Here is a 24,237-nt window from a genome sequence, read left to right on the forward strand (position 1 = left end):
TATCAAACAATGCCTCTGGTTTGGTATCCGAGAAATTTCACGAATCCAGATGTGAGTCTCCATATGGATCAAGTCAGGATGAATGATGATTCATTGTACAGTGTGCAACTTGGGTTGTACGTGATTGCATACAGAGAGCACAAGGATGACACCGTAAGTTTAGGTTTTCAGAACTTCGAAAAAATAACGATTGTTTTCAGATCAAAAAATTCCGTCCCGAGCATCGTGTGATCTGTAGATTGGCCACATATTCCAACCGTAATACTTATGAATATCGCTGGAAACCACAGGAAGAAAGAATCAATTTGTTCCAAGTCGAACAATGGTACATGACTGATTGGGAACGACAAAATGAATTGTATCAGTACCGATTCGGATACTTGAAGTTAGCTCCATTGAAACCAAATCAAGAACAAAATCCTCAATTGCTACTTTCTGGGTTAGTTGCTTCAAAACACACTTCATCTCAATAAATCCTTTATTAACTTTCAGACTTGTCTCATCTCCGATTTCTCTTCATTTCCTCTGGACCTCCAACAACCCACAATTCTCCACCACAACGTATTCTGCAAACGACGAAGCTGCTCGTACTGAATATGTCAAGAAGAAGTCTTTGGAAATGTGCCACGATTGGTACGATGAGGATGGTGCTCAATGGAATTTCATCAGAGACATTGAAACCAATTCATCCTGTCCGTGTATTGAAAGACAAGCAATTGCTGATATTGGAAGATTCATGCCACATCCAAGATGTTCTCAGGCATTCCGTGATATCACTTGTACCACTTCTATCGGGTCCAGAAATTGTTATATGAGCTCTCAAAATGTCATGACCACTTTTGCCGGTGATGGAAGATCATATACTTCTGAAAACACTGCTCGTTTCCCAACTCATTATGGACAAGTGTGCTGTTATGATGATTCAGGACATTTGATGCAGACATCGTATCAACCTGTCATCAAAGTTACTCCAGACGTACCTTATAATCCTGGTTTCCCAATGAGAGCTTACGAATTTGGAACGGCGCCGTATATGGGTCAATATGAAGTTCCAGGGCTTTCAGCCTTCCACAATGACTACATGCCTTACTTCCTTTGTTGTAAATTTGCCGACTTCCGATGTCAAATGTTCTATTGGAGACGTCCGTCATCTGGATGTCAAGAGTATCAGCCACCTGCATGGGGAGAAGTTATGGGAGCTGGAACATTCAATACTATCGACAACGATAAATTCATTTTCAATGAACCAGGAGTTTACAACGGTATCTATATTCCCAAAACAGTTGCAACTCCAGAAGTGAAAATACAGATTCGAATGGAGAGATATCCAAACAGAAGAGTAGATTTCAGTAAGTGAATTAAGTCGAAGAAATGAAATTGAATCCAAATTTTCAGGTCTTCTCGGTCGATACATGGCTCAACAAGATCTAGTTCAACCTACAAATGCAACAGTTGTGACTGGTGTTGTTTTGGAAGCAACTGGAACTGATCGTGTTCATGTTCTTGCTAGAAAAGATACGAGGCGATTCAGATACAGAACATCTATCATTGTTGGAAACATTCTCAGATATTTCGACACTATGAGAATCCAGAGGTTCAAAGGTAAGCATCTCGACGTATTCTGAAGACGTTCTAAATATTATGAATTCCAGGAGTCATGGTCTATGTGAACAATGTTGAACGTGGTCAGCCAGAAATCTATGTGGTTCTTGAAGAAGCACAAATTGGAATCCGTGTCCGTGAATCCTATGCCATCGATATTGATCGTTTGTCTGAATACCAAGAGTCTATGGGAATGCTGAATGTTGCTGTTTCTGTGGCTCCTCAATATGGCGTCCGTCCAGATGGAGACAAAACGAGAGAACAAGAATTGAGACAACGATACAATCTTCCACGTGTCAGTGGAGTCTTCCGTCCATTCCCTGATCAAGCATCTAACAGTTACATGAATACGTTGACTTTGCAAGATGTCAACTCGGAACAATACAGACAACAAATTATCCAAATGTGTACGTCATGTATAAATTTTCCTTCTGCAAATAATGTTTTCTTTTAGACCGAGTTCAAGGATCAGGAGAGCAAGGATCCGATCAGAATATCAATAATCAAGGAAACAACTACGGAATGCCAACTGAGAACATGTTCACAACTTCCAGAGATGAGGATAAAAAGTTCGAAGTGTTCCCTGAAGCTCAAATGAAGAGCGGACCAATTTACAAAACATCACCGAAATATGAAACGTAAGGACTCCTTCCTAACATATTACCTGACCTATATTGTTGTTTTCAGGGGGGCCTATCGTTTCTATCCGGTCACTGGACAAGTTATGAATCAAAGACTTCAGACATGCAGAGATATGCAACAATCCAATACAAGTAATTATTAATTTTATTTTTCGGAATTCATTTTTTAAATTTTCAGTCAACCTTCAACCTCTGCAGTCACAATTGACAGCGGACTATGGTCACACTCAATGTCCTGATAATCCAGCAGCCGTCATCCAAGATTGTGGTGACTCTGTTCCATGTCTCTACGATTATTCCATGTTCAACGCCAAGATTCTTGGACTTAATGTCAAAAATGAATGGAACACTTTCACTTCTGATCGATTCGATGCCTCTAGACAATGTAAAAATATATTTAGAAAACATAAAATGTTCTGAATCCTATATAATTTCAGATAACAGCTGTGGAGTGATCAACATTGAATATCCAGAATATCTCATGAAGACGTCGTCACTTTCCTCCGCTTACATGCAAGGAGATGTTGCTCGTTTCGAGTGCTTCCAATCGCATTGGATTAAGGGAGTTCATGAGTACAAATGTGGAATTGTAGTGGACAGAAATCGTCCGAACCTGAACGAGTACAGATTCGAGTGGAACAAGGGAGAACAACCGTGGTGCAGACCCAGAGAAATGGAGAATTTCTTGATCTGGCTTTCGATTATTGCCGGAATTCTCGGAGTCATCGTCTTTGTTATCCTGATCTTCTTGTGCTGCTGGATTGTAAAACAAAAGAAGTTGAATGAAGCGAATGAGAATAGGAGACAGAATGGAATGGATATGGCAAGCAGAAGTTCAATGACAGGAAGTCGAGGAGGCAAGAAGTATCCGATTAACGAATCAGAACCATTGAATGAGAAACGATTCGATGCGGATACATATAGAGATGATGACTTCTATCCACCAGCGAGGTTGGTTTAATTTTCTGAATACCGTAAACACTCTGATAGAAGGCCACACGAACCGCCAACTTTAAGCCCATGGATCTCATTTCTTGTAAAAGATTTCAAACAGTAGTTAACTGACAAAATTTTAATCAGAAGATCAAAAATATTTTGTTGGCCACTTTTTGATATATTTCCCAGGAAATATATACATGAGCTCAAAGTTGGGGGGCCTTATTAGAGTGACTGTGGAAGCTTAAGGATTTTTGAGTAAGTTTTACAGATTAGAACCTACGAAAATTGATTAATGTAAGTTTGAATGTTGTAATTGTACATGTATTCAGTACTTACCATTCATGAGTTTCAACCAATTAACCCCTAAACTAAATGGAATGAAACCTTTAGTTCAAGTAGCTTGTGACTTGTGAAAAACCTCAAGCATTCATAATTTTGTATCCGGAATGATCTAGAATAGTATATATTCAAAAGATCCTTCCTAAACCTGCATATACTTTCAGAGAAGGACAATACGCCCGTGCGGAGGATCTACATGGGTTGAAGACTTCTGTATAATCAAATTGCTCGAATTTATCTTCTTCTTTCAATTCCCCTCACTCAAAATATTCCTAACAATGGTCTCATGCTCATTCTTTTCAAACTGCAATTTTCGAATCGAAAACTCTGCAATTCTGTGATAAGTGCCTGATTTTGTGTTTCGTTTCAATATTTATTATTTCCATCTGTGAATATAAAATATCCCATGACTGATGATTGACTTTTCCTGGTTTTTCTGTTATAGGTTTAAAAGTTGAAAGTTTCTGGAAAGTTCTAATAAAATTTTTATTGATAGTTCAACATTACAACCACAAAAATATAACAAAACATAACTTTTCTTCCAGAGTCGTTTCATCTGAAAACCCTAAAATATTGTTTTCCGAAGACTTCAGGTTACGGTAGTTTAAAGGAACATATCAAAATACGTTTTCGGTCGTTTTCTACCTAGATGAACAACCGCTTAATATTGTGCTTGTCTGAGAAAAAAAAGGTTGAGACGCAGAGAAAATGTGTCTGCTTCTCCACCGTTTGTTTGCTATTTAGGCTCTCCGCTTCGATATCGCTACCGTATTCAGACTGCAAAAAATACTCTTTAACCTTTTTTTTCTCAGACAAGCATAATATGGAGCCCGAGATGGTTGCAGATTTCGTGCATCATGAAATAATGGACTAAACTTATGTTCTTGGTCGAAGTTATACCGGATTTTTCAAACGACATCATTTTGAGAAGTGGATTTTCATGCTAAATTTTTTATAAGAAACAACAAAAATTAATTTATTTAACGAAATCAATTTGGATTCATGTGATTCGTGGCCCTAAAGAGGGCCGTTGGGTTCGGTGAAGGTTTGAGATCAAGCTTGCTCAGTTACCAAAACGGTACTTAAGCGCGCTCTCCTCGGATACGTCTGGCCAGTTGGATATCCTTTGGCATGATGGTAACTCGCTTAGCGTGGATGGCGCACAAGTTGGTGTCCTCGAAGAGTCCGACAAGGTAAGCCTCGGCAGATTCTTGAAGAGCCATGACGGCGGAGGATTGGAAGCGGAGATCAGTCTTGAAGTCCTGGGCGATTTCACGGACAAGTCGCTGGAATGGCAACTTGCGGATGAGGAGCTCAGTTGACTTTTGGTAACGTCTGATCTCACGGAGGGCAACGGTTCCTGGACGGTAACGATGTGGCTTCTTGACTCCTCCGGCAGCCGGGGCCGACTTGCGGGCAGCTTTGGTGGCCAATTGCTTTCTTGGGGCCTTTCCTCCGGTAGATTTGCGGGCGGTTTGCTTGGTACGAGCCATTGCGATAGGTTGATAATCCGATTGGGACTGTAGAGAATTGAGACAAACGAAACCTTTTGTATCACACTGCGGTGGGTGGGTGGAGTCAATACATTCGGCTAGCGAGAGCGCGAGGTGAAATGTGTCCCCGCAGGGTGAAGATAACTAACTCCGCCCACCCACCGCAGACAGAACAAAACCGGCACACAGACGACGGAAACCTCATCTCACTTGTGAGTCTTCATCAATCGCTCAACAATGTCCGGACGTGGAAAGGGAGGAAAAGGCCTCGGAAAAGGAGGTGCCAAGCGCCATCGCAAGGTCCTTCGTGACAACATCCAAGGAATCACCAAGCCAGCTATTCGCCGTCTCGCTCGTCGTGGTGGAGTCAAGCGTATCTCTGGACTCATCTACGAAGAAACCCGTGGAGTCCTGAAGGTGTTCCTCGAGAACGTCATCCGTGATGCTGTCACCTATTGCGAGCACGCCAAGAGAAAGACTGTCACCGCCATGGACGTCGTCTACGCTTTGAAGCGCCAAGGAAGAACCCTGTACGGATTCGGAGGATAATTTCCTTCGCATTCATGCAAACCAATCACCGAACCCAACGGCCCTCTTTAGGGCCACAAATCACATGAATCCATAAATATATATTGCTTTGAATAAATTCTATAATTTCTGTTACTTGTAAAACATCTCGCAAGGGAATCTACTTTTTTCCAAAACGAAGTGATCTGAGCAAAAGTAAAACTTCGAGCGGGAACAGAAATTTACTGTATTGCGTCTATTCACAAAATCTACAACCATATCAATGAAACTTACCGACGTTTGAGGTACTAATTCCCAGATGCCCTGTCCAGTCAATTCCATCAAGTCCAGTCAAATTTTTCAAAAGCTATTCGCTTTTCCGTTAGCTTTTCCGGATTTTTCTTCCGAACTAGGGCACACATCGAAAATCCGGCTTAATACTTTCATGCGTACCTTTGATAGCTTCGATGTGAAAGAGAGAGAGAGAGAGAAATGCGAAAAGTTATCGTGAAGTCGGAAGTCGATGTTCCAGTAGATCCTCTGCTACCAGAAAGTCATGCGTACGCTTTGCATTGCTACAGTAATCCTAATTCCAAAAAAATTGATAAGAGAAAGAAATTGATGAGAAAAAAGAGATGTGAAAAGTTATTAGGAAGTGAAAGTTTCGAACTCGTAAGATGGACGTTTGAAGTCAGAAGTCGATGTGTTCCAGTTTATCTTTTGCTGTCAGAAAGCTCAGCGTACGCTATCAATTGCTATTTCAATTTCTTCGAAAATTTGATTTCGGTCATTTGGTAAAAGGGGGACGTTCAGTGATAAACACCTAGCCATGGACACCAAACAATGGCGACCTGAGGCCTTTTAGTACTTTTTTTTACTTCAATGACGTCGATCAGTCTTTGAAAAAAACAAAAAGAAATAGCAATGAGTAGCGCATCCGAAGCTTCCTGGCAGTGGCCAGCATCCAATTCCTTCCAGCATCCAACGTCTTCTTGCCCATTTTCTGCCGATCCCGGTGATTATCGTCGAGCTTCGCAGTGGAGAGGTCTTCGTAGAATTGGTCGGATTCCTTGCCATTCCATCTGCTCTGGAAGCTCGTTACAAATCGGGCTCCTCATCGACTCCTCGCTCCGACTTTTCGTTAATTTCTCCAGCTTATATAGCACCCGTAGATCAGATCTAGAGATAAGATAAGATAAGAGGTCATGAAAGTTGTCAGCACGCTGAATTTCTGTTTATTTTTTGTAATTAAAAAAACAATCAAAACGAAAATAGTAGATTCAAGTCGGATTACTGTAGTTTTTGATTGTTCAGTGTTTTGAAAACATGTGAATCTGGATCATCAGCATCATCGACGTAGATCTCTCACATCAGAACACCTAGAATTTCAGAATTGGAACTATTGTCGAATTAAAAAAGTGACACCTGAGAATTTGAAAACTTTTGCCTTTTTTGATCTACAAAAAAGCGCTGCAAAAACGTAATATTTCAGAATTTCGTCTCGTTCGAGCTACTTTCGCAATTAAGTTTAGCTTTTTGCTGGAAAATGAATTCTAGAGATGCTAGCCATCATTTTTATACCAAGAAATCAAAATTCAAATAAAAATTTGTTATCTACAGTATCCGTTTTCGGAGCGATGCCTCGTAAATCGACACGATAGCGCCCGCGAACTTTTTCAGGTGTCAGTTTGTTTAATTCGACAATATGCGAAAGTTCGAAGTCTCAAAATCTCTGATCAAAATCTCTGACACATCTGAATCGCAGACCCCCAGATTATCAAAATTTCAGAATTTCAAAATCTCAGAATTTCGGAATCTTAGAATTTCCGAATTTCGGTTCTTTGGAATTTTACAATTTCAGTATTTAAGAATTCCCGAAATTCTACATTTCTGAATTCTGAAATTCAGAATTCTTAATTATGGATTACAGTAGTGAAAATTCGGAATTATTCATTTATTGAACGTCCATCTGTTTTCCTTTTGAAGGGTTAATGTATTTTTGAGATGTAAATGGTTACTGTAGGCTTATCTTTTTAGTGGTGCAAGACTACTAGTCTGAAAAATATATATTTGTCCCAAATTTTGCAAGCTTGCAACGGGTCAAAGTACTATCTAACTGTTTGGTGTCCTTTGCCTTGTCCAGAGATGTTTTTACAAATTTAAGAAAGAAGCTGTTCTAAATCTTATGAAGAAAGACTAGGATAGAATTAGCGTGAGAAACCGAGAAAAACAGTCAATGGTAAAAACAAAGCTTTATTTGAAAAATGATGGATTCTTGAGTACTTGTGGCCCTAAAGAGGGCCGTTGGGTTCGGTGGGGTTGCTATCAACCAAGTATTTACTTGCTGGAAGTGTACTTGGTGACGGCCTTGGTTCCTTCAGACACGGCGTGTTTGGCAAGCTCTCCTGGAAGAATCAGACGGACGGCTGTCTGGATTTCGCGAGAAGAGATGGTAGAACGCTTGTTGTAGTGAGCAAGACGAGAGGCCTCAGCAGCGATGCGCTCGAAGACGTCATTGACAAACGAGTTCATGATAGACATGGCTTTGGAGGAGACTCCAGTGTCTGGGTGAACTTGCTTGAGGACGCGGTAGATGTAGACAGAGTAGGACTCCTTGCGGTGGGCTCTTCTCTTCTTTCCGTCCTTTGGCTTGGTGACGGTCTTAGCGGCCTTCTTGGCTCCCTTGGCAGATGGCTTTGGTGGCATTTTGGAAAGTAGAATTGACAATTCTTGGGGAAAGTGTTGCCAGGAGAAATATTTATTTGCGGCTGCGGTGGGTAGGCGGGGCTAATGATCGGCCTGGTGGTCATTCGAGTGTGCGCGCAATAGACGAAGCATGTGTCCCCGCAGGGTGGTTAACTGTAAAGGTCGCCCCGCCCACCCACCGCACACTCAAGTATATAAAGCTCCCGCTGACCATCTTTCTTCAGTTCGTTTACGACCTAAATCGCTCATCAACCAACAATGTCTGGACGTGGAAAGGGAGGCAAAGCCAAGACCGGAGGAAAGGCCAAGTCACGCTCGTCAAGAGCTGGACTTCAATTCCCAGTCGGTCGTCTTCACCGTATTCTTCGCAAAGGAAACTACGCCCAACGCGTCGGAGCCGGAGCCCCAGTCTACTTGGCCGCTGTCCTTGAGTACCTCGCTGCTGAAGTTCTCGAGTTGGCCGGTAACGCTGCCCGTGACAACAAGAAGACCCGTATCGCACCAAGACATCTTCAACTCGCTGTCCGCAACGACGAGGAGTTGAACAAGCTTTTGGCCGGAGTCACGATCGCTCAAGGAGGAGTTCTTCCAAACATCCAAGCCGTTCTTCTGCCAAAGAAAACTGGAGGAGACAAGGAATAAGAACCTTCTTCCAAACACCCCACCGAACCCAACGGCCCTCTTTAGGGCCACAAATACGAAATCCATACTGAATTTAAATAAATAAAATTTGCTTTGTAAATTTCGTTTTGATTGGATTTTTTTTGTTGCCGAGGAATTCTGTGATAAATGAATGATCACTGGAAAGCTCTAATAGAAGTTTTATTCAAATAACAACAACAAATGTAAAAATATAACTATTACAGTGTTTTCTCGATTTTGAAAATTTCTCCACCTCCTAAACACTCGTTTTCGGTTGTATAAAAAACACACATTTGCCCAGGAGATGTTGCTCTCAAAGGAATTTTGGGTTCGACTGATAAGTAGTGCTCCGATTTTTCAACTTTACAAGGAACTGGAGGGTGGGTTCGTTGAATTCGACACAAGATTTTCGAAGGTGAAATCTCTTCCAATGGGTCAGAGGATGGTATCCAATTTGGTCGATTGATAAGAAATCGGGTGGCATAGAGATCCGAATGATGAGATCCATTGCACTGAATACGTCATTTCACATTTTCTATAAAGCGATTCTGACCTACCGCTACAACATCTCCAGTATCCGACCTAATCTCGGAAACAAAAAATCCAAAATGACTTCTTTCATTCAAATACTTTCCATGTATTCGTTTTCCAATTGTAAATTGGTGAATTCCATGATGTTTTCCTATTTGTTTTCCATCTTTCAAAACGATTCTTCCAGGTTTTGGCTCAATATACTCATCCAAAAAATCAGAAAACCGTTTCTTTTTTCCAATAAAACAGATTCCCATACTCTAGAAATTCAAAATTGTATTTTTGTTAATTCGATAGATAAAGACCTCTGGTTTTTTGACGACTCTATGAAAACCCTGTTGTTCTGCAATTCGTTTTACTTCTGACTTCTGAAGAGATCCCAATGGAAACATGGCTCTTTTCAGTTGTTCCTGAGTTACGGTACATAGAAAAAATGTTTGATCTTTCAAAGGATCTCGTCCAGAGAATAGGCGAATGGCTAAAAGAAAATCAAATATCCGGATTCGCAGTTAATGTTAATTTTCACCTTCTGAATGTTTTCTATTTTGCTGAAAGTCTCCAAAACTGGTAGTTGCGTAGTGTCCAGTTGCGATGAAATCAGCATCAAACGTTTCTTGGGCGACTTTATGAAAAGCGTCAAATTTGATTGAATAATTGCAATCAATATCTGGAACTGTGGTTCTTCCGATTTTGTAGTTTTCCAAGAATTTTCTGAAACGAAATCAGTAGTCTGAAATGTTAAATTTTTCACAAGCTCACAGAAATACATGATTCCAATATTCTTTCACAAAGTTAACTGTGTGAAATGGGATATTTAATCTATTACACACATTTCTAGCGTCTGCTTCATCTTTCGATCGTGGACAAGTAGATGAACCTTCTTCTTGGGAATCCCAGTTTATCTGCGAAATGTTTTTCTTTTCTGATTCTCTTTGTCTGGAATGAGTTACCATGTGTAATCCAACTACATCAAATCCTTTCTGCTTCAGCAAAAATGCTGACACTGCACTATCAACTCCTCCCGACATGCCGATCACAACTCGTGGAACTTTCATCTGCCGAAAATGTGTTTTCATCTAGCCACAAATCTAGGCAGCCTCTAATGGGGTTATTCAGGGAGTCGGCAAAAAAGGAAAAAACTCCGCGAAAACTCGGAGAGTGTTCCAATCTGGCTGAAACTTTGGGGAAAACTGAAATTCCAGCCAAATTTTCAAAGTTGATATTTTGACCCCAAACTTTGGCAAAATGTTTCCTATAGTTTTCTCCAGTTTTCTCCAAAGTTTCAGCCAGATTGGAACACTCTCCGAGTTTTTTTTCCTTTTTGGCGACTCCCTGAATAACCCCATAAAATAAATGAATAGAGGATCAATCCCATATCATATTTTCGACAATAATTGTTAATTAGAATAATTTACTGACCGAACTCAAAAAAAATCAGCAAGCAATACCTGTAGGTATTAAAAAAAAAACAGAAAAACAACTAAATCTAAATACGTAAAAAAAACAAAATAAAAGAAAATGATAATCTATTTATGCTTCTTTTCTTCAACAGCTTTTTTCATTGCTTCCTGTGCAGACTTCTCCATTTCTCCTATCTGTCCAAGTCTCTTATTCAGGCGTTCATGTTCTTCTTGTCGAAGTTGGGCGATTGCTTCGCGAACTTTTTCCTTCTCTTGGTCTTCCAGCTAAAATCATTCATTTTATAAACTGGATCACTTTTTCGTAAGAACTAACTCTTTGATACTCGTCGAGGAACTTCGCATTGTCGCTAATTTGGCGCAGCTTCTTTCCAACGTCCTGTGCTTCATCCAGAATTTTTCTCTCATCTGAATGACCTTGTAAATGATCCTGAAGCTCTGCAAGAGCATGCCGATTAACCACCTGTAATTCAAACAATTTTTTCAATACTTTAGTACTTGATGTTACCTTCTGTTTGTCCTTTCGTTCAAATGGCCGGAAGTATTCGTAAATGTCATCCAAGGTTTCCGAATTCACTCGAGCTGTGACAACATGATCTGACATTAATTGAGCTGCTTGTTTCCTAAATTTCAGATGATTTCCAAAACTTTTTCAAAAATCAATAATACCTTTGTGGCTCTGAACTAGTTTCTGAAAGTAATTCTTGGCGACATCGTAAGTATTCGAGTGCTTCTCTGAACATCAACTTGTCTTTTGGAATCCGTTCGACGGGCGGCTCGTAAAAACCATATTCCCACATTGGATCATTACGGTGAAGAAATTCAGATTCGCGAGTTGGAAGATCTCTATATTTATAAATTAATATTAGGCATCTGGATTCTGAAAACTCACTTTGTCGATGTCCACCTCTCAACTGGATCAGTTGAAGTGATATTCATCTTATTCATATTCTCAACCAAATGCTCATTTTTTGTTTCTAGCTCTTTTTTGACATTTTCACTGACTTCGCGAATCTTCTCCGTAGGGTATTTTGGCGGAACGACCTGAAAAAATTATTTTGCTTTTGTAATGAACAAATACCAACCTTGGTCTCTCCTTTTTCGATTTTCGCAACTTCTTCAATCGACATTTTTAAATGATTGGCGTTTTTCACACCGGACCCGATTTTGTTCCAGAGTCGTTTCATCTGAAAATTCCGAAAAGTTAATCTCGCCAAAAAAAAGCTTCAGGTTACGGTAGTTTAAAGGAACAGGCCGAAAAAATTATTTCGGCATCGCAACGATTACAGTCTAGCGACGATTTGTGCGGTTGTTTGTTTTCAGATTTTCTTTTATTTTTTCAATTTTTTGCCTTTTTGCGCCATACTTTACTTTTCTCAAAAAGCGAACACATATTTGGCTCGATTATATTAAAACAGATTAAAGCAGCCAACAAAACTTCATTTTATTACCAAGCAAATGAGGTCAATGTCTTTAATAAAAGGTTCTCAAACACAAAGTCTTGGTTATTTTCAGAATATTTTTAAAAATAGTTATTTTTCATGGAAACCCGCAAAGGCGCCCCAGCGCAAACACTCTAGTCCGATCAATAATTGAAAGTTAGTCACTCGCCGCTTCTTGGGCTACGTTGGCTACTCTGCGACTCGTTTCTCTGCGTCGAGCTCTTTTCCGTACTATCTCAGATCTTGGAGAAATATCTCTTCTTGCAAAACTGCGAACATACATTTTGAGGACCCGCTGCTGATTCCAAAAGGTTCATTCCATTCCCGCATCCGTTTTTATGCTTCCTTGTATCGTTCCACGAATTCTAGATATTAGGTTAATCCTCTAATACCATTTTTGATGCATTCTTCTCTTATTACACGTGGATTCTTCAGAATCGATAGCCTAATTTTCTATTCTTTCAGGCCAAAATGACAGCAGACGCAAATCGAAGTGAGTCTTTGTTATGCATGGATAAAGCTCGAGAGGCTATTAAAGTATGTTTTTATTCAATTCGGTTAATATGTAACTCTTAATTTTTAGTCTGGAGATACGGATAAAGCACGGCGTATGCTACTAAAAGCAAAAAAGTTGGATCCTGGGCAGAACATCGAATGTAAGTATTTATCAGTTTAAATTATTGGATATCTGAAGAAAAATAAATTGACAGTTTTCAATATGAACAAGACTCAGTTCTTTTTGCCGAATATGTCCTAAATCATCCCTTCTTCCCATAATTATCGTTCTTATCCTTTTGAACCCTTCTCCCCTAACTGAAATGACCAACACGATAAGATGAAAGATACATCACTGAAGGATCTCGTTTATTACAACCACTTAGTGAGAGAAACGGGAGCGGTTTCTTTTCTTTTTTCTCACTCAATTTCTTCACTTGTTTTCATCTCTACGTCTATAAAAACACTAAGAGAAACAGGAACTTCTGAGCCTGAAACGTAAGGACATGTAACTCGAGAGCTTGTTCGCATTGGACAGTTGTAAAGGAAAAAATGGGACTTACTTTTAAAAGTTTATCTACTACCAAATTGGATGATTTCCTAATTTCTTAATAGATCAAATTAAAAATAAAATAATTTTGCAGTTCTAACAAAGAAGATTGATGAAATGACCACATCCTCTTCCCAATCATCTTCTTCACGGGCTTCAGAAGAACGAAGTTATGCGCATGACGACCATTACGACGAACCGAATCTTAGAAATCGGAAAGCAAGAAGTCCTGTGAAGAAAAATGGGAAAACTGAGCCCGAGCCTAAACCGCGTTCTGCGTCAAGGACACCCAAACTTGGCGTAGATTACACTAGTGAGCAGAAAGAGTTAGTGGAACGAATTCGCCATTGTAAGGATTACTACGAGATTTTGAAAGTTGACAAGCAAGCGAGTGACGACGATATTCGCAAAGAATATCGTAAAATGGCTTTGAAATTGCATCCTGATAAGTGTAGAGCTCCTCATGCGACAGAAGCATTCAAAGGTAAGACTTTTCCATCAATCTGTGTCATTCATTTTCATTTTCAAAATTTTAGCTCTTGGCAACGCGTATGCTGTTCTTTCGGATGCCGACAAACGGCGACAATACGACCAGTTTGGAGCTGAAGCTGCGAATGGCCACACGCCTACCACAAGAAGACGAGGAGGAGGTGGCGGTGTTTTCTTTGAGCATGACTACGCTCACGGTTTTGAAGGTATGATTTTCTTTTAAGGATTCTGATTAATTGTTTCTTATTCCAATAATATTCTCTTTTTTTTCTGGAGAAAAAATCAATCATTATTGTTTCAGCCGACTTCACGCCTGAGGAAATCTTCAACATGTTCTTCGGAGGTGGTTTCCCAACGGAACAAGTGCGGCGGCGTGCAAGACATGCTCAACAGCAGCAATATCATCGTTACGAGCAACAACAAACTCCGTATGGTCCACTTCTCCAATTGCTGCCACTTATCGCTATTATGGTCATTGGATTGTTGGCGCAAATCATGGTTGGAGAGCCCGCCTTTTCACTTCATCAAACTTCGTGAGTTTCCAATTCCATTTTTGAAAGCACCTGTCTTTAAAACTAGAGTATATCTGGAAAGAAAAACAAATTCGACGAATGCTTAGCAACGAGAAACGAAAGCCGAATTTTTTTCAGGAAATACACAGTAAAGCGTATGACGGCTGAATTGCGAGTACCATATTTTGTACGATCGGATTTTGAATCTTCGTATCGAGGACGAATCCGACAAGTCGAACAACAGGTTGAAGATGATTATATTCAAAATTTGAGGATGAATTGTTACAAAGAACAGAATCTTAGTAAGTTTTCCTTTTGCCATGCAGGTGGTAATTCCAAAAAAATTTCAGAAGAAACAAAATTATATCGAGCACGCTGGATGCGAGATGAGGCGATGATGAGAGATGCTGAACGGACACCTCTTCCTAGTTGTATAAGACTTAACGAGATTTATTCCCATTAAGTTCCCTTTTTGTTGATTTTTCCCCCTTTAAATAATGTTCACATTGTCAGCAAATGCCGGTGAATCACTTCCTCCTACTTTACGTTTTCCTTAATTCCATATGGCCACTTTTTTTGTAACCGAAGTCAATTTTTTCTCGATTTCGTACACAACACTCGCAAACGGGACATTTTTTTACTTTTTTGCTCGCTCTTTTCTTTAAAATCTACCAATTTTTTGAGAAAAGGCTCATCTACCGAGTTCTGTGATTTTTATGCTCCAGTCAAAAAAATATTTCCTATTAAACTTCTATTGTTCCCCCTCTGAATTTCTTTATTCGTTTCTTCTTGTCGTAATGCCATGATTAGTGATTCTGTATGAAAATAAAATTGCCAAAGATTTGAAAAAGTGTCTTGGCAGAATGAAAATGTTATTAGTTAGAAGAATGTTTGTAAGAAAGTTAGTTGCACCCAGCTTCTCCCCATTGTGAAACGTCTTTGGTGAAATAAGTGAGATGGTCGGAGACGGAAGCAGTGATCAACAGTCCATTCGAGCAATCGTTACTCTCGTCAGCCGATGAGCAAACTTTGTATGATGCTCCAGGGTTCATGGACTCTTTATAGAAAACCTGAAATTCAATTTCATATTTGAAGTCTCTGATATTCTCTTTACTTCAGACTTGTGATGTTTGTAGTCTTCCATTCCCTCATTTGGAATATGAGGAACAATATCTCTGTTGTGTGTCACTCTGTACGAATAGGCCATTTGAGCATCATGAGCAACTGCAAACGGAGTAGTTCCAGTTCTTGGTTGTCCATAAGTGACCAATTTTACTTTGTCTCCAGTGGCAATTCCATTTTTAACAATATAAGAAGCAGCAAGAGAAGCCATGGCTCCTCCCAAAGAGTGCCCAGTCACCCAAACTTCGAAAGTTGGATTCTTGTGAAGAAGAGAGGAAACATCATCTTTCATTCCAGCATTCCACAATGTGTTGAATGCATCTCCGAAATATTTGGATACTTTCCCACCGGCAACCCATGGAGATTGAGATTGGAAGACAGATTTATCGGCTTCCTCAATCAATTGAAGGAATCCTTGAGTTCCTCTGAAACCAAAAAACGGGTAAAAAATTAGGCAAATGTATTGTCTGGAATTACCTAAAACTGATAACAATTGCCTTATTATCGTTAAGAACAGCAGTGTACGCAGAGCAAATGTCTTTTTTGACAGCGTCACATACCACATTCAGTTGACGACGAAGCTGGAATTGTTAGAAAGTTTGGTTAATATTTCTCAAATACTTTTAAAATATATTTTTCCAACCGAATTTTCCAATCTTCAGAAAAATAGTCTGCCAACCACTGATCTTTGATCAGTCAACGCTTCTTCGACTGTCATTTAGGGCTCCCGGACATTTCGCAGCCAGACTTTTCACAGCCAGACATTTCGCAGCCAGACATTTCGCAGCCGGACATTTCGCAGCCGGACATTTCGCAGCCTCTGATAACGTCAGAAAATCAGAATTCCAAGTTCTTCGGTTTGGAAAAAAAAGTATATTTTAATGTCAGAAATTGAATTTTCGAAGAATTCGGCTGAAAAAAAAATCAAATTTCAGCTGAAAAAATAGCAAGCAAGTATTCAATCAATGGAAAACTGCTAAATCTTCATTGTTATTCAGAATTTCTTTTTAAATATAAGATTTTAGAAAGTTGGAATTCTAAAAGAAAAAAAAAAGAAATTGTAAAAAAAGAAATTCTAAAAAATATCATAACAGTGAAGATTTAGCAGTTTTCCATTGATTGAATACTTGCTTGCTATTTTTTCAGCCGAATTCTTCGAAAATTCAATTTCTGACATTAAAATATACTTTTTTCAAAACCGAAGAATTTGGAATTCTGATTTTTTGACGTTATCAGAGGCTGCGAAATGTCTGGCTGCGAAATGTCTGGCTGCGAAATGTTTGGCTGCGAAATGGCCGGGAGCCGTCATTTAGCGGTATTTCGCCAGTGTCCCTTTACTTTGTATGCTGCCAATTTTACCTGAGCGTTTGTGAATTTAGCTGTGAGACATTTTTGTGGATTTGATGAATAGGCGGCAGCGGCCAATGGGAAGAAACTGTTACGAGCAACACCATCATCATAAGTTGCTAGTGCTAAAATCTTATTTCAAATTTGTAATAGAGCAAGGTCATAAACTAAATTGAATTGATAGTTTTAATCATAGCTGCATGGAAAGTGAAATTTTTCACGACGGACAACGGACAGCCAAAAACGGACAAACAACGAACAAGGGACTGTCCATGCATCTATGGTCTTGATTGAGTAGCAATTCTCTTATCGAGTTGTGAAACTTACAAACTGGTTCCACAATGACACGAGCATTGGAATACTTCAAAAATACAAGAAAAACGGCAAAAACCATCGACCGCATGCTTAATTCAAAGACACAAAAGTGAAATTCAGTTTTTATGCGTTTCAGCCACGAGATGATAACGAAAGAGCCGTTTATGACAGTTTTATGGAAGAAGACGGAACTCAAAATGAGCACAGAAAATATCGAGGAAAGAAACGAAAATTGTGTGACTTCATTGAATTCCAGTCAGTTACCTTTTCCGGGGCTGAACTTCCTGGCCTCCGCTGAGAGAGCACACCAACTGGGAGGAAAACAAAAAGTGGGAAGAACCGGAGGAAAAATGGGCGGAGTCGGGGGCGGAGCCTAATTTGCAACCCTGTCACGGTTTATTTTTATCATTTGGTACCTGGTCATGAAAAAACCATGCGGCAAAACAGTGCCAGGGTTGCAAATTAGGCTCCGCCCCCGACTCCGCCCATTTTTCCTCTCAGATGGTTCTTCCCACTTTTTGTTTTCCTCCCAGTTGGTGTGCCCTCTCCGCTGACAGTACAGTCATTGTTCAGAGAATATTCTTTTCCGGAAGTTTGAAACCTTACAATTTGAGAGTTACACAAATTTATAATTATGGAACTCGAAATTTTCGGTAATTAAATCATTTAACATCGGAAAATGAGGTATTCCGAATACAAAGAATTTGGATGTTCAAAAACTGAATGATTTCGAAGGAACATTGCTTCAAATAAAAACTCGGTTTTTTTCTGAATTTCTGAATTCTTAAGTTTTCGAGTCTTCCGAGTTTCCAAATCTGATCTGTCAGTCTAGGATCTGTAAGTGTCCAGAAACCTGTAATTCGAAAATTCCGATTTTCAGAATTTGAAACGTTTTGAGTTTGAGGGTTTCGAAGTTTGAGAAAGTGAGAAAGAAAAAAATGCAAAGATTCAAATTCGAAACTTTCTGAATTTCGATCTATCAGACAGCCATATCCGTCGGGGCTCTAGAGTGTAAGGGAAACCGGAAGAATGTCAAATGAATTCTAACAAAATCTTATGAAATCTAGGATCTACTTTGAAGGGAGGAAGATGCTAAGACTCAGATTCCGGAGGTATCAGGAAGATTCTATAAAATCCTAGTAGAGTTTTCATGACACTTTCTTACGATGTTACAGATTCTTGGAATCTTCCTATCGCTATGGGAATGAAGGGGCGGAGCAGTTAGTTAAGGTACGTTCTCTACGTGATCACAGCTATTGAGGCCCGAAAAAATAGTACAAAAATAGCGTACCTACCAAATTCGATGTTCATATCCAGCTACGAATGGCAGTCTTCTCCAGCTCTATCGAGTTCCATCAAGTTCCATCCATCCATGACGGCAAGGTTGAGGCCTGGGGAAACCATCGGAGTTCCTCATCCATTTTCTTCCATTCGAGCTGAATTCTATTATGAGATGAGAATTAGAGACGCGTAGGTTTACCTGTCCGGAAGTCGGACTCCAATGGATATCCCTCTGCTATGAACTATTTGTCCAAAGTCTTCCGATCTAAATCATGTTTTTAGAATGGAGACGTAGATATGATTCGGATTACCAAGAATGCCGTAGAAGGCAGGCAGGCATCAGAAGACAGGTGAATGCTGGAGGCGGTTGTTGTTCTGGTGTTCGATGTTGGGACTGATTGTCTCTGGATCTCTGGATCCACGAGACTTCTGAAAAGGGGGGGGGGGGGGAGGTCAGTGGAACACGTCATGGGATCAAGGTCGGGCCATGTCGTGTCAACACGCGGATAAAACTTTTGAACTTCTGATTGTTTCGGTTTGAATTTCTTTTTTGGGTCGTGTTTTTTGTAGATTCGTGGATACTTGAAAACACACGAACTAGTTTAGATTAGCTGTTCACATTTTCTTAACCCCTATATAACTCGTTTTCTAATTCTCTTTTTACTCACCTTGTCAGATACCGTATTGGACTAATAGCAAAATTCCAGCAATTTCCAACCTTTTTGTGGAACATAGTCGACTTTTAAATTCCTAGAAGAGTAGTGCGAAATTGATTAAAGAATTGGAAGGGCAGGAGATTTTACGAAGTTTTTTTTGGAGTTTGGATAGGCATTCTGATACTTTCTCAATTCATTGGGATTGAGATGGGAAAACTGATTTATCCGCTTCCTCAATCGATTGCTGAAATCCTTGAATTCCTCTGAAGCCAAAAATAAATAAATCAGACAAATCTGTTGTCTGGAATTACCTGAAACTAATAACAATTGCCTTATTATTATTATTGAGAACAGCAGTGTACGCAGAGCAAATGTCCTTTTTGACAGAATCACATTTCACATTCAATTGGCGACGAAGCTGCAATAGGTTGAATGTTTCCTCAATGTTTAAAAATGTTTTTTTCCAAATTTCAAACGGAATTCTCCGTTCTGCAGAAATACAATCCGCCAATCACCCATCCTTGATCAATCAACGCTTCTTCGACTGTCATTTAGCAGTCGTTCAAAAACCTATTTTTTTGAGTTAGTCTGATGTGAGGAACATTATCTTCTATGAATTTACTTGTGTGAAACATCGTCGCATCCACAATTTAGAATCGTCTTGAACCCCCATCCCTGCTTGTTTCTATTCCAAATTTTCAGGACGATTCCAAGCTTTCTCCCTCTTTCTTATCCCCAATTATTATTCAATCGGAATCAAGGACAAACCACCCGGAGGCAAAACGACAGATGTTTTTATTTCGTCCATTTCACCACGGAACGATGGCGCCATTTTGAGGGTGTGATTAATGAGAAAAAAGGGAAGAATAAAGGACATTTCAAACAGAGAAATGGATGGAATAATTTCCATTTCTACCATCTCTCCTTTCACTTTTCAATTCGAACGGCTTCAGCTCTGAGGATTGCTTTAATTGGCAGTGGGAATAGGTTACCATGGATTACTGTAGTTGAAGGAATCTTCTTCAGAGTCCCTTCTGCTTACAGTAGCACGGTTTATTGTTACGAACTCAATATCATTACTAACAACATTCACCAAATTCCGTATGTAAGGATGTATGTCGCGTGACGGTTCACCCATTCAAAGTTAACCGATTGGGCTGAAACCTGGACAGACGAATCGGAAATTTTTATTAGTTATGGCCTGACCCTTTCTATTTTCGAAATTTCGATTTTGAAATCTTCTGGAGACGTTCCTTTGTTTCACCACAGTAAAGCGTGATGGGCAGAGGGTGCGAGAGAGGAGGGAGAGAGGGAGTTGGTGAGGAAAACCAACACACACGTGTACGCCATGTTTTTCACCTTTCTTGCACAGGTAAAGCGGCAAGTCCCAATAGCGGACGAAGGGAGTCTGAGCGGCCGCAGGTGTGGCAGAAATGGGCGACTCGCGGCTGAAGACCGCTGAAGGGCCAACGATGGCCCGTCGGCGGGCCACCCAAAAATGGGGAAATTTTTGACTTTTTGTGATTTTTGTCGGAATCGCTAAGAAATCGAATTCTAACGATACGTTTTTCAAATTTTCATCAGAAACCTCTCTACAACCCTGAACGGACGATTGGCGGCTGAACGGCGGCTGAGTGAGCGCAGGCGGGCTACTGGCGGGGGAATGTCGGCATAGGGTGAGAAAATAATGTTAGATTTCAGATGCACAAAGTATTTAAAAACTAGTTAAAATTCAAAAGAATGCTCCGAACGTTCGGATGAAGCATCAGAAAAGAGCGAAAAAACTTCTTTGACTGGGGCCTTGACTGGGGCCAAAAAACTTCTTTGACTGGCCTACGGTAACCTGTAATAAAAGGGCCCACCTTGTAAACTTTGACCTGATTTACCTCGGTTACAGTAAGTGATATGAAAAATGTTTCAACTGATAAAATTTTTGTGATATTATGATCAACATTTTATCAGTTGACATTTTTTATATCTACTACGGGTATCGAGATAAATTGTCTCAAAGTTAGAAGTCAAGGGGGGAAAAATAACGCTCTCAAAGGAAAATGATCTCTCGAGGAAGATTTTCAACCGCCATTTGTTGAAATTGACACAGAAACAACAATAAGGCGGAATACAGGGTTTCAATCCGACTTGGTCACAATTTTGTCTTCGAGAATTTTTTAATTTTCTTGCTGCGACATCACCCATACAGAAATCAGTCGAAAATGTGTTTTTATGTTAAAAATCGATTTGTATGTTCTATTCCAATTTTTAGATCATTATATTTTGTCATTTTTCTGCATTATTCGGAGTTGTTTGCCGAATGAATCTGCAAAATTCGTTGAAAAAATGAGCAACGACGCTCCGATATCCCGCATGCGCGCAATGTTTAGCGTAAAACTACACAATGCTTTTTCACGAAAGATTCTGAAAGAATTCAAAAGACAATTTCCAATCTTCAATACACTCGCTTTTTTTTCAGAAATTTCCGCCTATTCCCTTCGATTTACTTTGGTTTTCAACAGTTTCACTTCGAGTTTTTTGTATTTTCTAACTCGCAGACCACGTTTTCATCGTTTATAGCTGCTTTCCTCGTATTTCATCGGCTGAGTTTCAAAAAAATTTTTAGGCCTTCCGACGGATTTCACACGGAGATGTCATCGCTCGTTGACTTCAAGCAAGCAAAGGAGGATTTTCTGCCAGTAAAATGACAGGTAAGAGACAATCACGGTTTTCAGTTACTTATTGAACTCATTTTTAGACTAGAAGTACTGGATCCAAAGAGTGCTGCGAGCGACCGCCGTCTTCGCTGTGCACGGGACAAGGCAAAGAAGCTGAGCCGACAAAGGGACTTCAAAAGGTTGGTCATTTATGTTTTAAAAACCAGAAAACGCTGAAAGTTTCATAATATTTTCGAAACAGGGAGCTGTCACCTTCGTGTTTGAGACTCTGTGCGAAACGTCGTGGATTTTTTTACTGACTCTGCAAACACGAAATGCAAGTGTAGAAATTCTGGCAATACTATAGTATAGAGCTCTCTAAAGATACATCAATTAACACAGAACTCGTGTGTTCAAAAGCAACTGTAGAATCCCGTTAGCATAATCAGACTGATTTTTTTGCACCTGACTTAACGAAATTTCACCGGGAAAACGGAAATTTCATAATTCGTACAATTTTTCAGAGTAAGGCAACAACTTCAAGCAGCTCTCCGACCGGACAACTCGATTGAGAAAACAAAGGGATGATAACAAAAAGATCGAAAGCAAAACGAGCCAGGAGGCGAAACTTCTCATTTTCAATTTCTCGCTGTTTCATTCTTTTATGTGATTTTTTTCTTTTTGTTTTGTAATTTTCTATTTTTTTTTAATAATAAACTTGTCATGAGGAAAGCCTGTTTTCGGTTTACAGAAAATATCAGAACCTGGGGAGGAGCGGAGCTGCTGCCCGATTTTTCACCGCAAAAGGCTGAACGGCGGCCCGTCGGAGTGCCGCACTCTTCGACCGCGACTTGTTCGCCGCTTAGACTCCGCTCGCCCGCTGGTGGGACTTGCCGCTTTACCTGTGTGTGTTGACCCGTGGTGTAGTGGCTAAGGCACTACGCTTTTGTCCTCGCTACGCGGGTTCGAGTCCGGAAGGCGGCAACTTCTTTTTTTTTAATTTTTTAAATAAGTTCAGAAGGGAAAGAGAATATGTGATATTTTCTCTCATCGGTTCGAGTGGTATTGCGGGAAGGAGTTTTCAAAATTTCCCGATTCGATATCAAGTAGGAAGGAAAATTTAGTTCTATTTCGAAGCTTTTCAGTGGTTTTTTTAAATGAAGAGCCAAGTTAGCTGGATACAAAGCTGGAAGCTCTGAAACCACAACAAAAATGTCCAAAGATCTCAAAATATGATAAAATATCGGAAATTCAGAAAATCTAGATTCGGAGGTTACTCAAATTAATATTGGGAGTTTCAAAATTCTTATTATCTACATTTAACTTTTAGAATTTCAGAGTTTTCGAATTGGTGAGATTTTGGATCAAAATTTTTGAGTTTGGACTTTTCAATTTTTCAACTCCCGAATTTTCTGAAACCTGAAAATAGGAATTTCTGAATTCACAAATTTCGGGCAATTAGAATTTTGGAAATTCGGAAATTAGCAAATTCAAACCTGATAATTCGAAAATTCGGGATTCCAGAAATTCAAAAGACACGAAAATTTGTATTTGAAACACTTTTTTCAAAATCAACGTTTTGGTGGAGGGCGACCGGAGGCCAGGAGGTTTAGCCCCGGAGGGGCGTAAACCGACTGGTAAAATATTGTGTATGTCACCAAAAATGTTTCAAACCAAAAAAAACCGTCGCGTCATCTTGGTCTAAACTCACCACTACATATGAATACAAACATTGGTTTTTCTATTGAATACAATATGTGTCATTTTCTACTGACTCATAATCTCATTTACGGTGCCACGTCACCTTCCTAAAAACCTGTGATATTAGAATATACGGACAGGTGTATAGCAACAGGAAGAAGGTTTTGTGGACTATTATATGCACTTCCACCGGAAAATGTATACAACTTTTCTGATGGGAGAGAGGTAGAACATGTCGTTTGATGGGGTCCAAACGATCTGAGAATGCGGTCAGATGGCTAGTAAATGTTTAGAAGGCAAAGTCTCGTGTAATGAAATTCTCCACATACCGTAAAACATGTAATGAGAGCCCCCCCCCTTTAACTGTAAATTTTGAGACAAGTTATCTCGGTTCCTGTGAAGGATATCAAGAATATTGAACTGATAAATTATTTGTGATATTTCCAGACAAAAGAGCTGCCGGAAAACTGTTAAATGACAGTTGAAGAGGCGCAAACTGACGAACGAATGCTAGTTGGCAGGAGAACCGACGGGCCATCGACGGACTGCCAATGGACCATCGCAACTTTTTGGAAAGCTGACTTGAAAGTTTTGATTGGAAATCAATCAAAAAAAAATAGTTTGTGCACACAATAGATTATAGACTGTTGATAGAAGCTAGTTTTCCTCACATCAAAAGAGTAATACGTTTTCTTTTTCGAAATCCGGAATCCGAACATCTCTGATATAAACCGTAAAATCTAAAATAGAAAAGCATCCGTACCGTCTACTTTTTCCCAATTTCTTGCAGTTCCTATAAAATCAAAAAAAAAATTTCAAACAACAAGTTGTTCTTTATATTATGGTAAACATTTCATTAGT

At 39.7% G+C, this 24,237-nt stretch overlaps 9 protein-coding genes across 9 annotated transcripts; 4 read left to right on the forward strand and 5 right to left on the reverse strand.

The window, feature by feature from the left end:
* Positions 1–9: 9 nt before the first annotated feature.
* Positions 10–3,740, forward strand: CBG06057 (the record flags this gene model as incomplete). The annotated part of the gene is made up of 10 exons (XM_045235605.1): positions 10–153; positions 201–439; positions 493–1,349; positions 1,396–1,602; positions 1,653–2,009; positions 2,057–2,240; positions 2,290–2,323; positions 2,355–2,628; positions 2,681–3,194; positions 3,686–3,740. The coding sequence occupies 10 exons, from the start codon at positions 10–12 to the stop codon at positions 3,738–3,740; spliced, it is 2,865 nt and encodes a 954-aa protein (XP_045093082.1).
* An 863-nt stretch (positions 3,741–4,603) lies between these two features.
* Positions 4,604–5,014, reverse strand: CBG06058 (the record flags this gene model as incomplete). The annotated part of the gene is made up of 1 exon (XM_002633275.1): positions 4,604–5,014. One exon carries the CDS (start codon positions 5,012–5,014, stop codon positions 4,604–4,606), a length of 411 nt encoding a protein of 136 aa, XP_002633321.1.
* A 237-nt stretch (positions 5,015–5,251) lies between these two features.
* Positions 5,252–5,563, forward strand: CBG06059 (the record flags this gene model as incomplete). Its single annotated transcript, XM_002633276.1, has 1 exon — positions 5,252–5,563. The coding sequence occupies one exon, from the start codon at positions 5,252–5,254 to the stop codon at positions 5,561–5,563; it is 312 nt and encodes a 103-aa protein (XP_002633322.1).
* A 2,295-nt stretch (positions 5,564–7,858) lies between these two features.
* CBG06060 lies at positions 7,859–8,227 on the reverse strand (the record flags this gene model as incomplete). Its single annotated transcript, XM_002633277.1, has 1 exon — positions 7,859–8,227. One exon carries the CDS (start codon positions 8,225–8,227, stop codon positions 7,859–7,861), a length of 369 nt encoding a protein of 122 aa, XP_002633323.1.
* Positions 8,228–8,485: 258 nt separating this feature from the next.
* On the forward strand, positions 8,486–8,869 carry CBG06061 (the record flags this gene model as incomplete). The annotated part of the gene is made up of 1 exon (XM_002633278.1): positions 8,486–8,869. The coding sequence occupies one exon, from the start codon at positions 8,486–8,488 to the stop codon at positions 8,867–8,869; it is 384 nt and encodes a 127-aa protein (XP_002633324.1).
* A 218-nt stretch (positions 8,870–9,087) lies between these two features.
* Positions 9,088–10,455, reverse strand: CBG06062 (the record flags this gene model as incomplete). Its single annotated transcript, XM_045235606.1, has 5 exons — positions 9,088–9,381; positions 9,427–9,660; positions 9,706–9,878; positions 9,927–10,111; positions 10,160–10,455. 5 exons carry the CDS (start codon positions 10,453–10,455, stop codon positions 9,088–9,090), a joined length of 1,182 nt encoding a protein of 393 aa, XP_045093081.1.
* A 471-nt stretch (positions 10,456–10,926) lies between these two features.
* On the reverse strand, positions 10,927–12,005 carry CBG06063 (the record flags this gene model as incomplete). The annotated part of the gene is made up of 5 exons (XM_045235607.1): positions 10,927–11,085; positions 11,117–11,441; positions 11,488–11,664; positions 11,711–11,781; positions 11,820–12,005. The coding sequence occupies 5 exons, from the start codon at positions 12,003–12,005 to the stop codon at positions 10,927–10,929; spliced, it is 918 nt and encodes a 305-aa protein (XP_045093080.1).
* Positions 12,006–12,731: 726 nt separating this feature from the next.
* Positions 12,732–14,769, forward strand: Cbr-dnj-1 (the record flags this gene model as incomplete). The annotated part of the gene is made up of 7 exons (XM_002633281.1): positions 12,732–12,797; positions 12,844–12,916; positions 13,400–13,789; positions 13,842–14,000; positions 14,096–14,327; positions 14,445–14,608; positions 14,657–14,769. The coding sequence occupies 7 exons, from the start codon at positions 12,732–12,734 to the stop codon at positions 14,767–14,769; spliced, it is 1,197 nt and encodes a 398-aa protein (XP_002633327.1).
* Positions 14,770–15,208: 439 nt separating this feature from the next.
* Positions 15,209–20,022, reverse strand: CBG06065 (the record flags this gene model as incomplete). Its single annotated transcript, XM_045235608.1, has 6 exons — positions 15,209–15,376; positions 15,421–15,853; positions 15,906–16,009; positions 18,692–18,916; positions 19,383–19,466; positions 20,020–20,022. The coding sequence occupies 6 exons, from the start codon at positions 20,020–20,022 to the stop codon at positions 15,209–15,211; spliced, it is 1,017 nt and encodes a 338-aa protein (XP_045093079.1).
* Positions 20,023–24,237: the final 4,215 nt, after the last annotated feature.

Source organism: Caenorhabditis briggsae, assembly GCF_000004555.2.
Source record: "Caenorhabditis briggsae complete genome, chrIV, whole genome shotgun sequence".
Lineage (NCBI taxonomy): Eukaryota > Metazoa > Nematoda > Chromadorea > Rhabditida > Rhabditidae > Caenorhabditis > Caenorhabditis briggsae.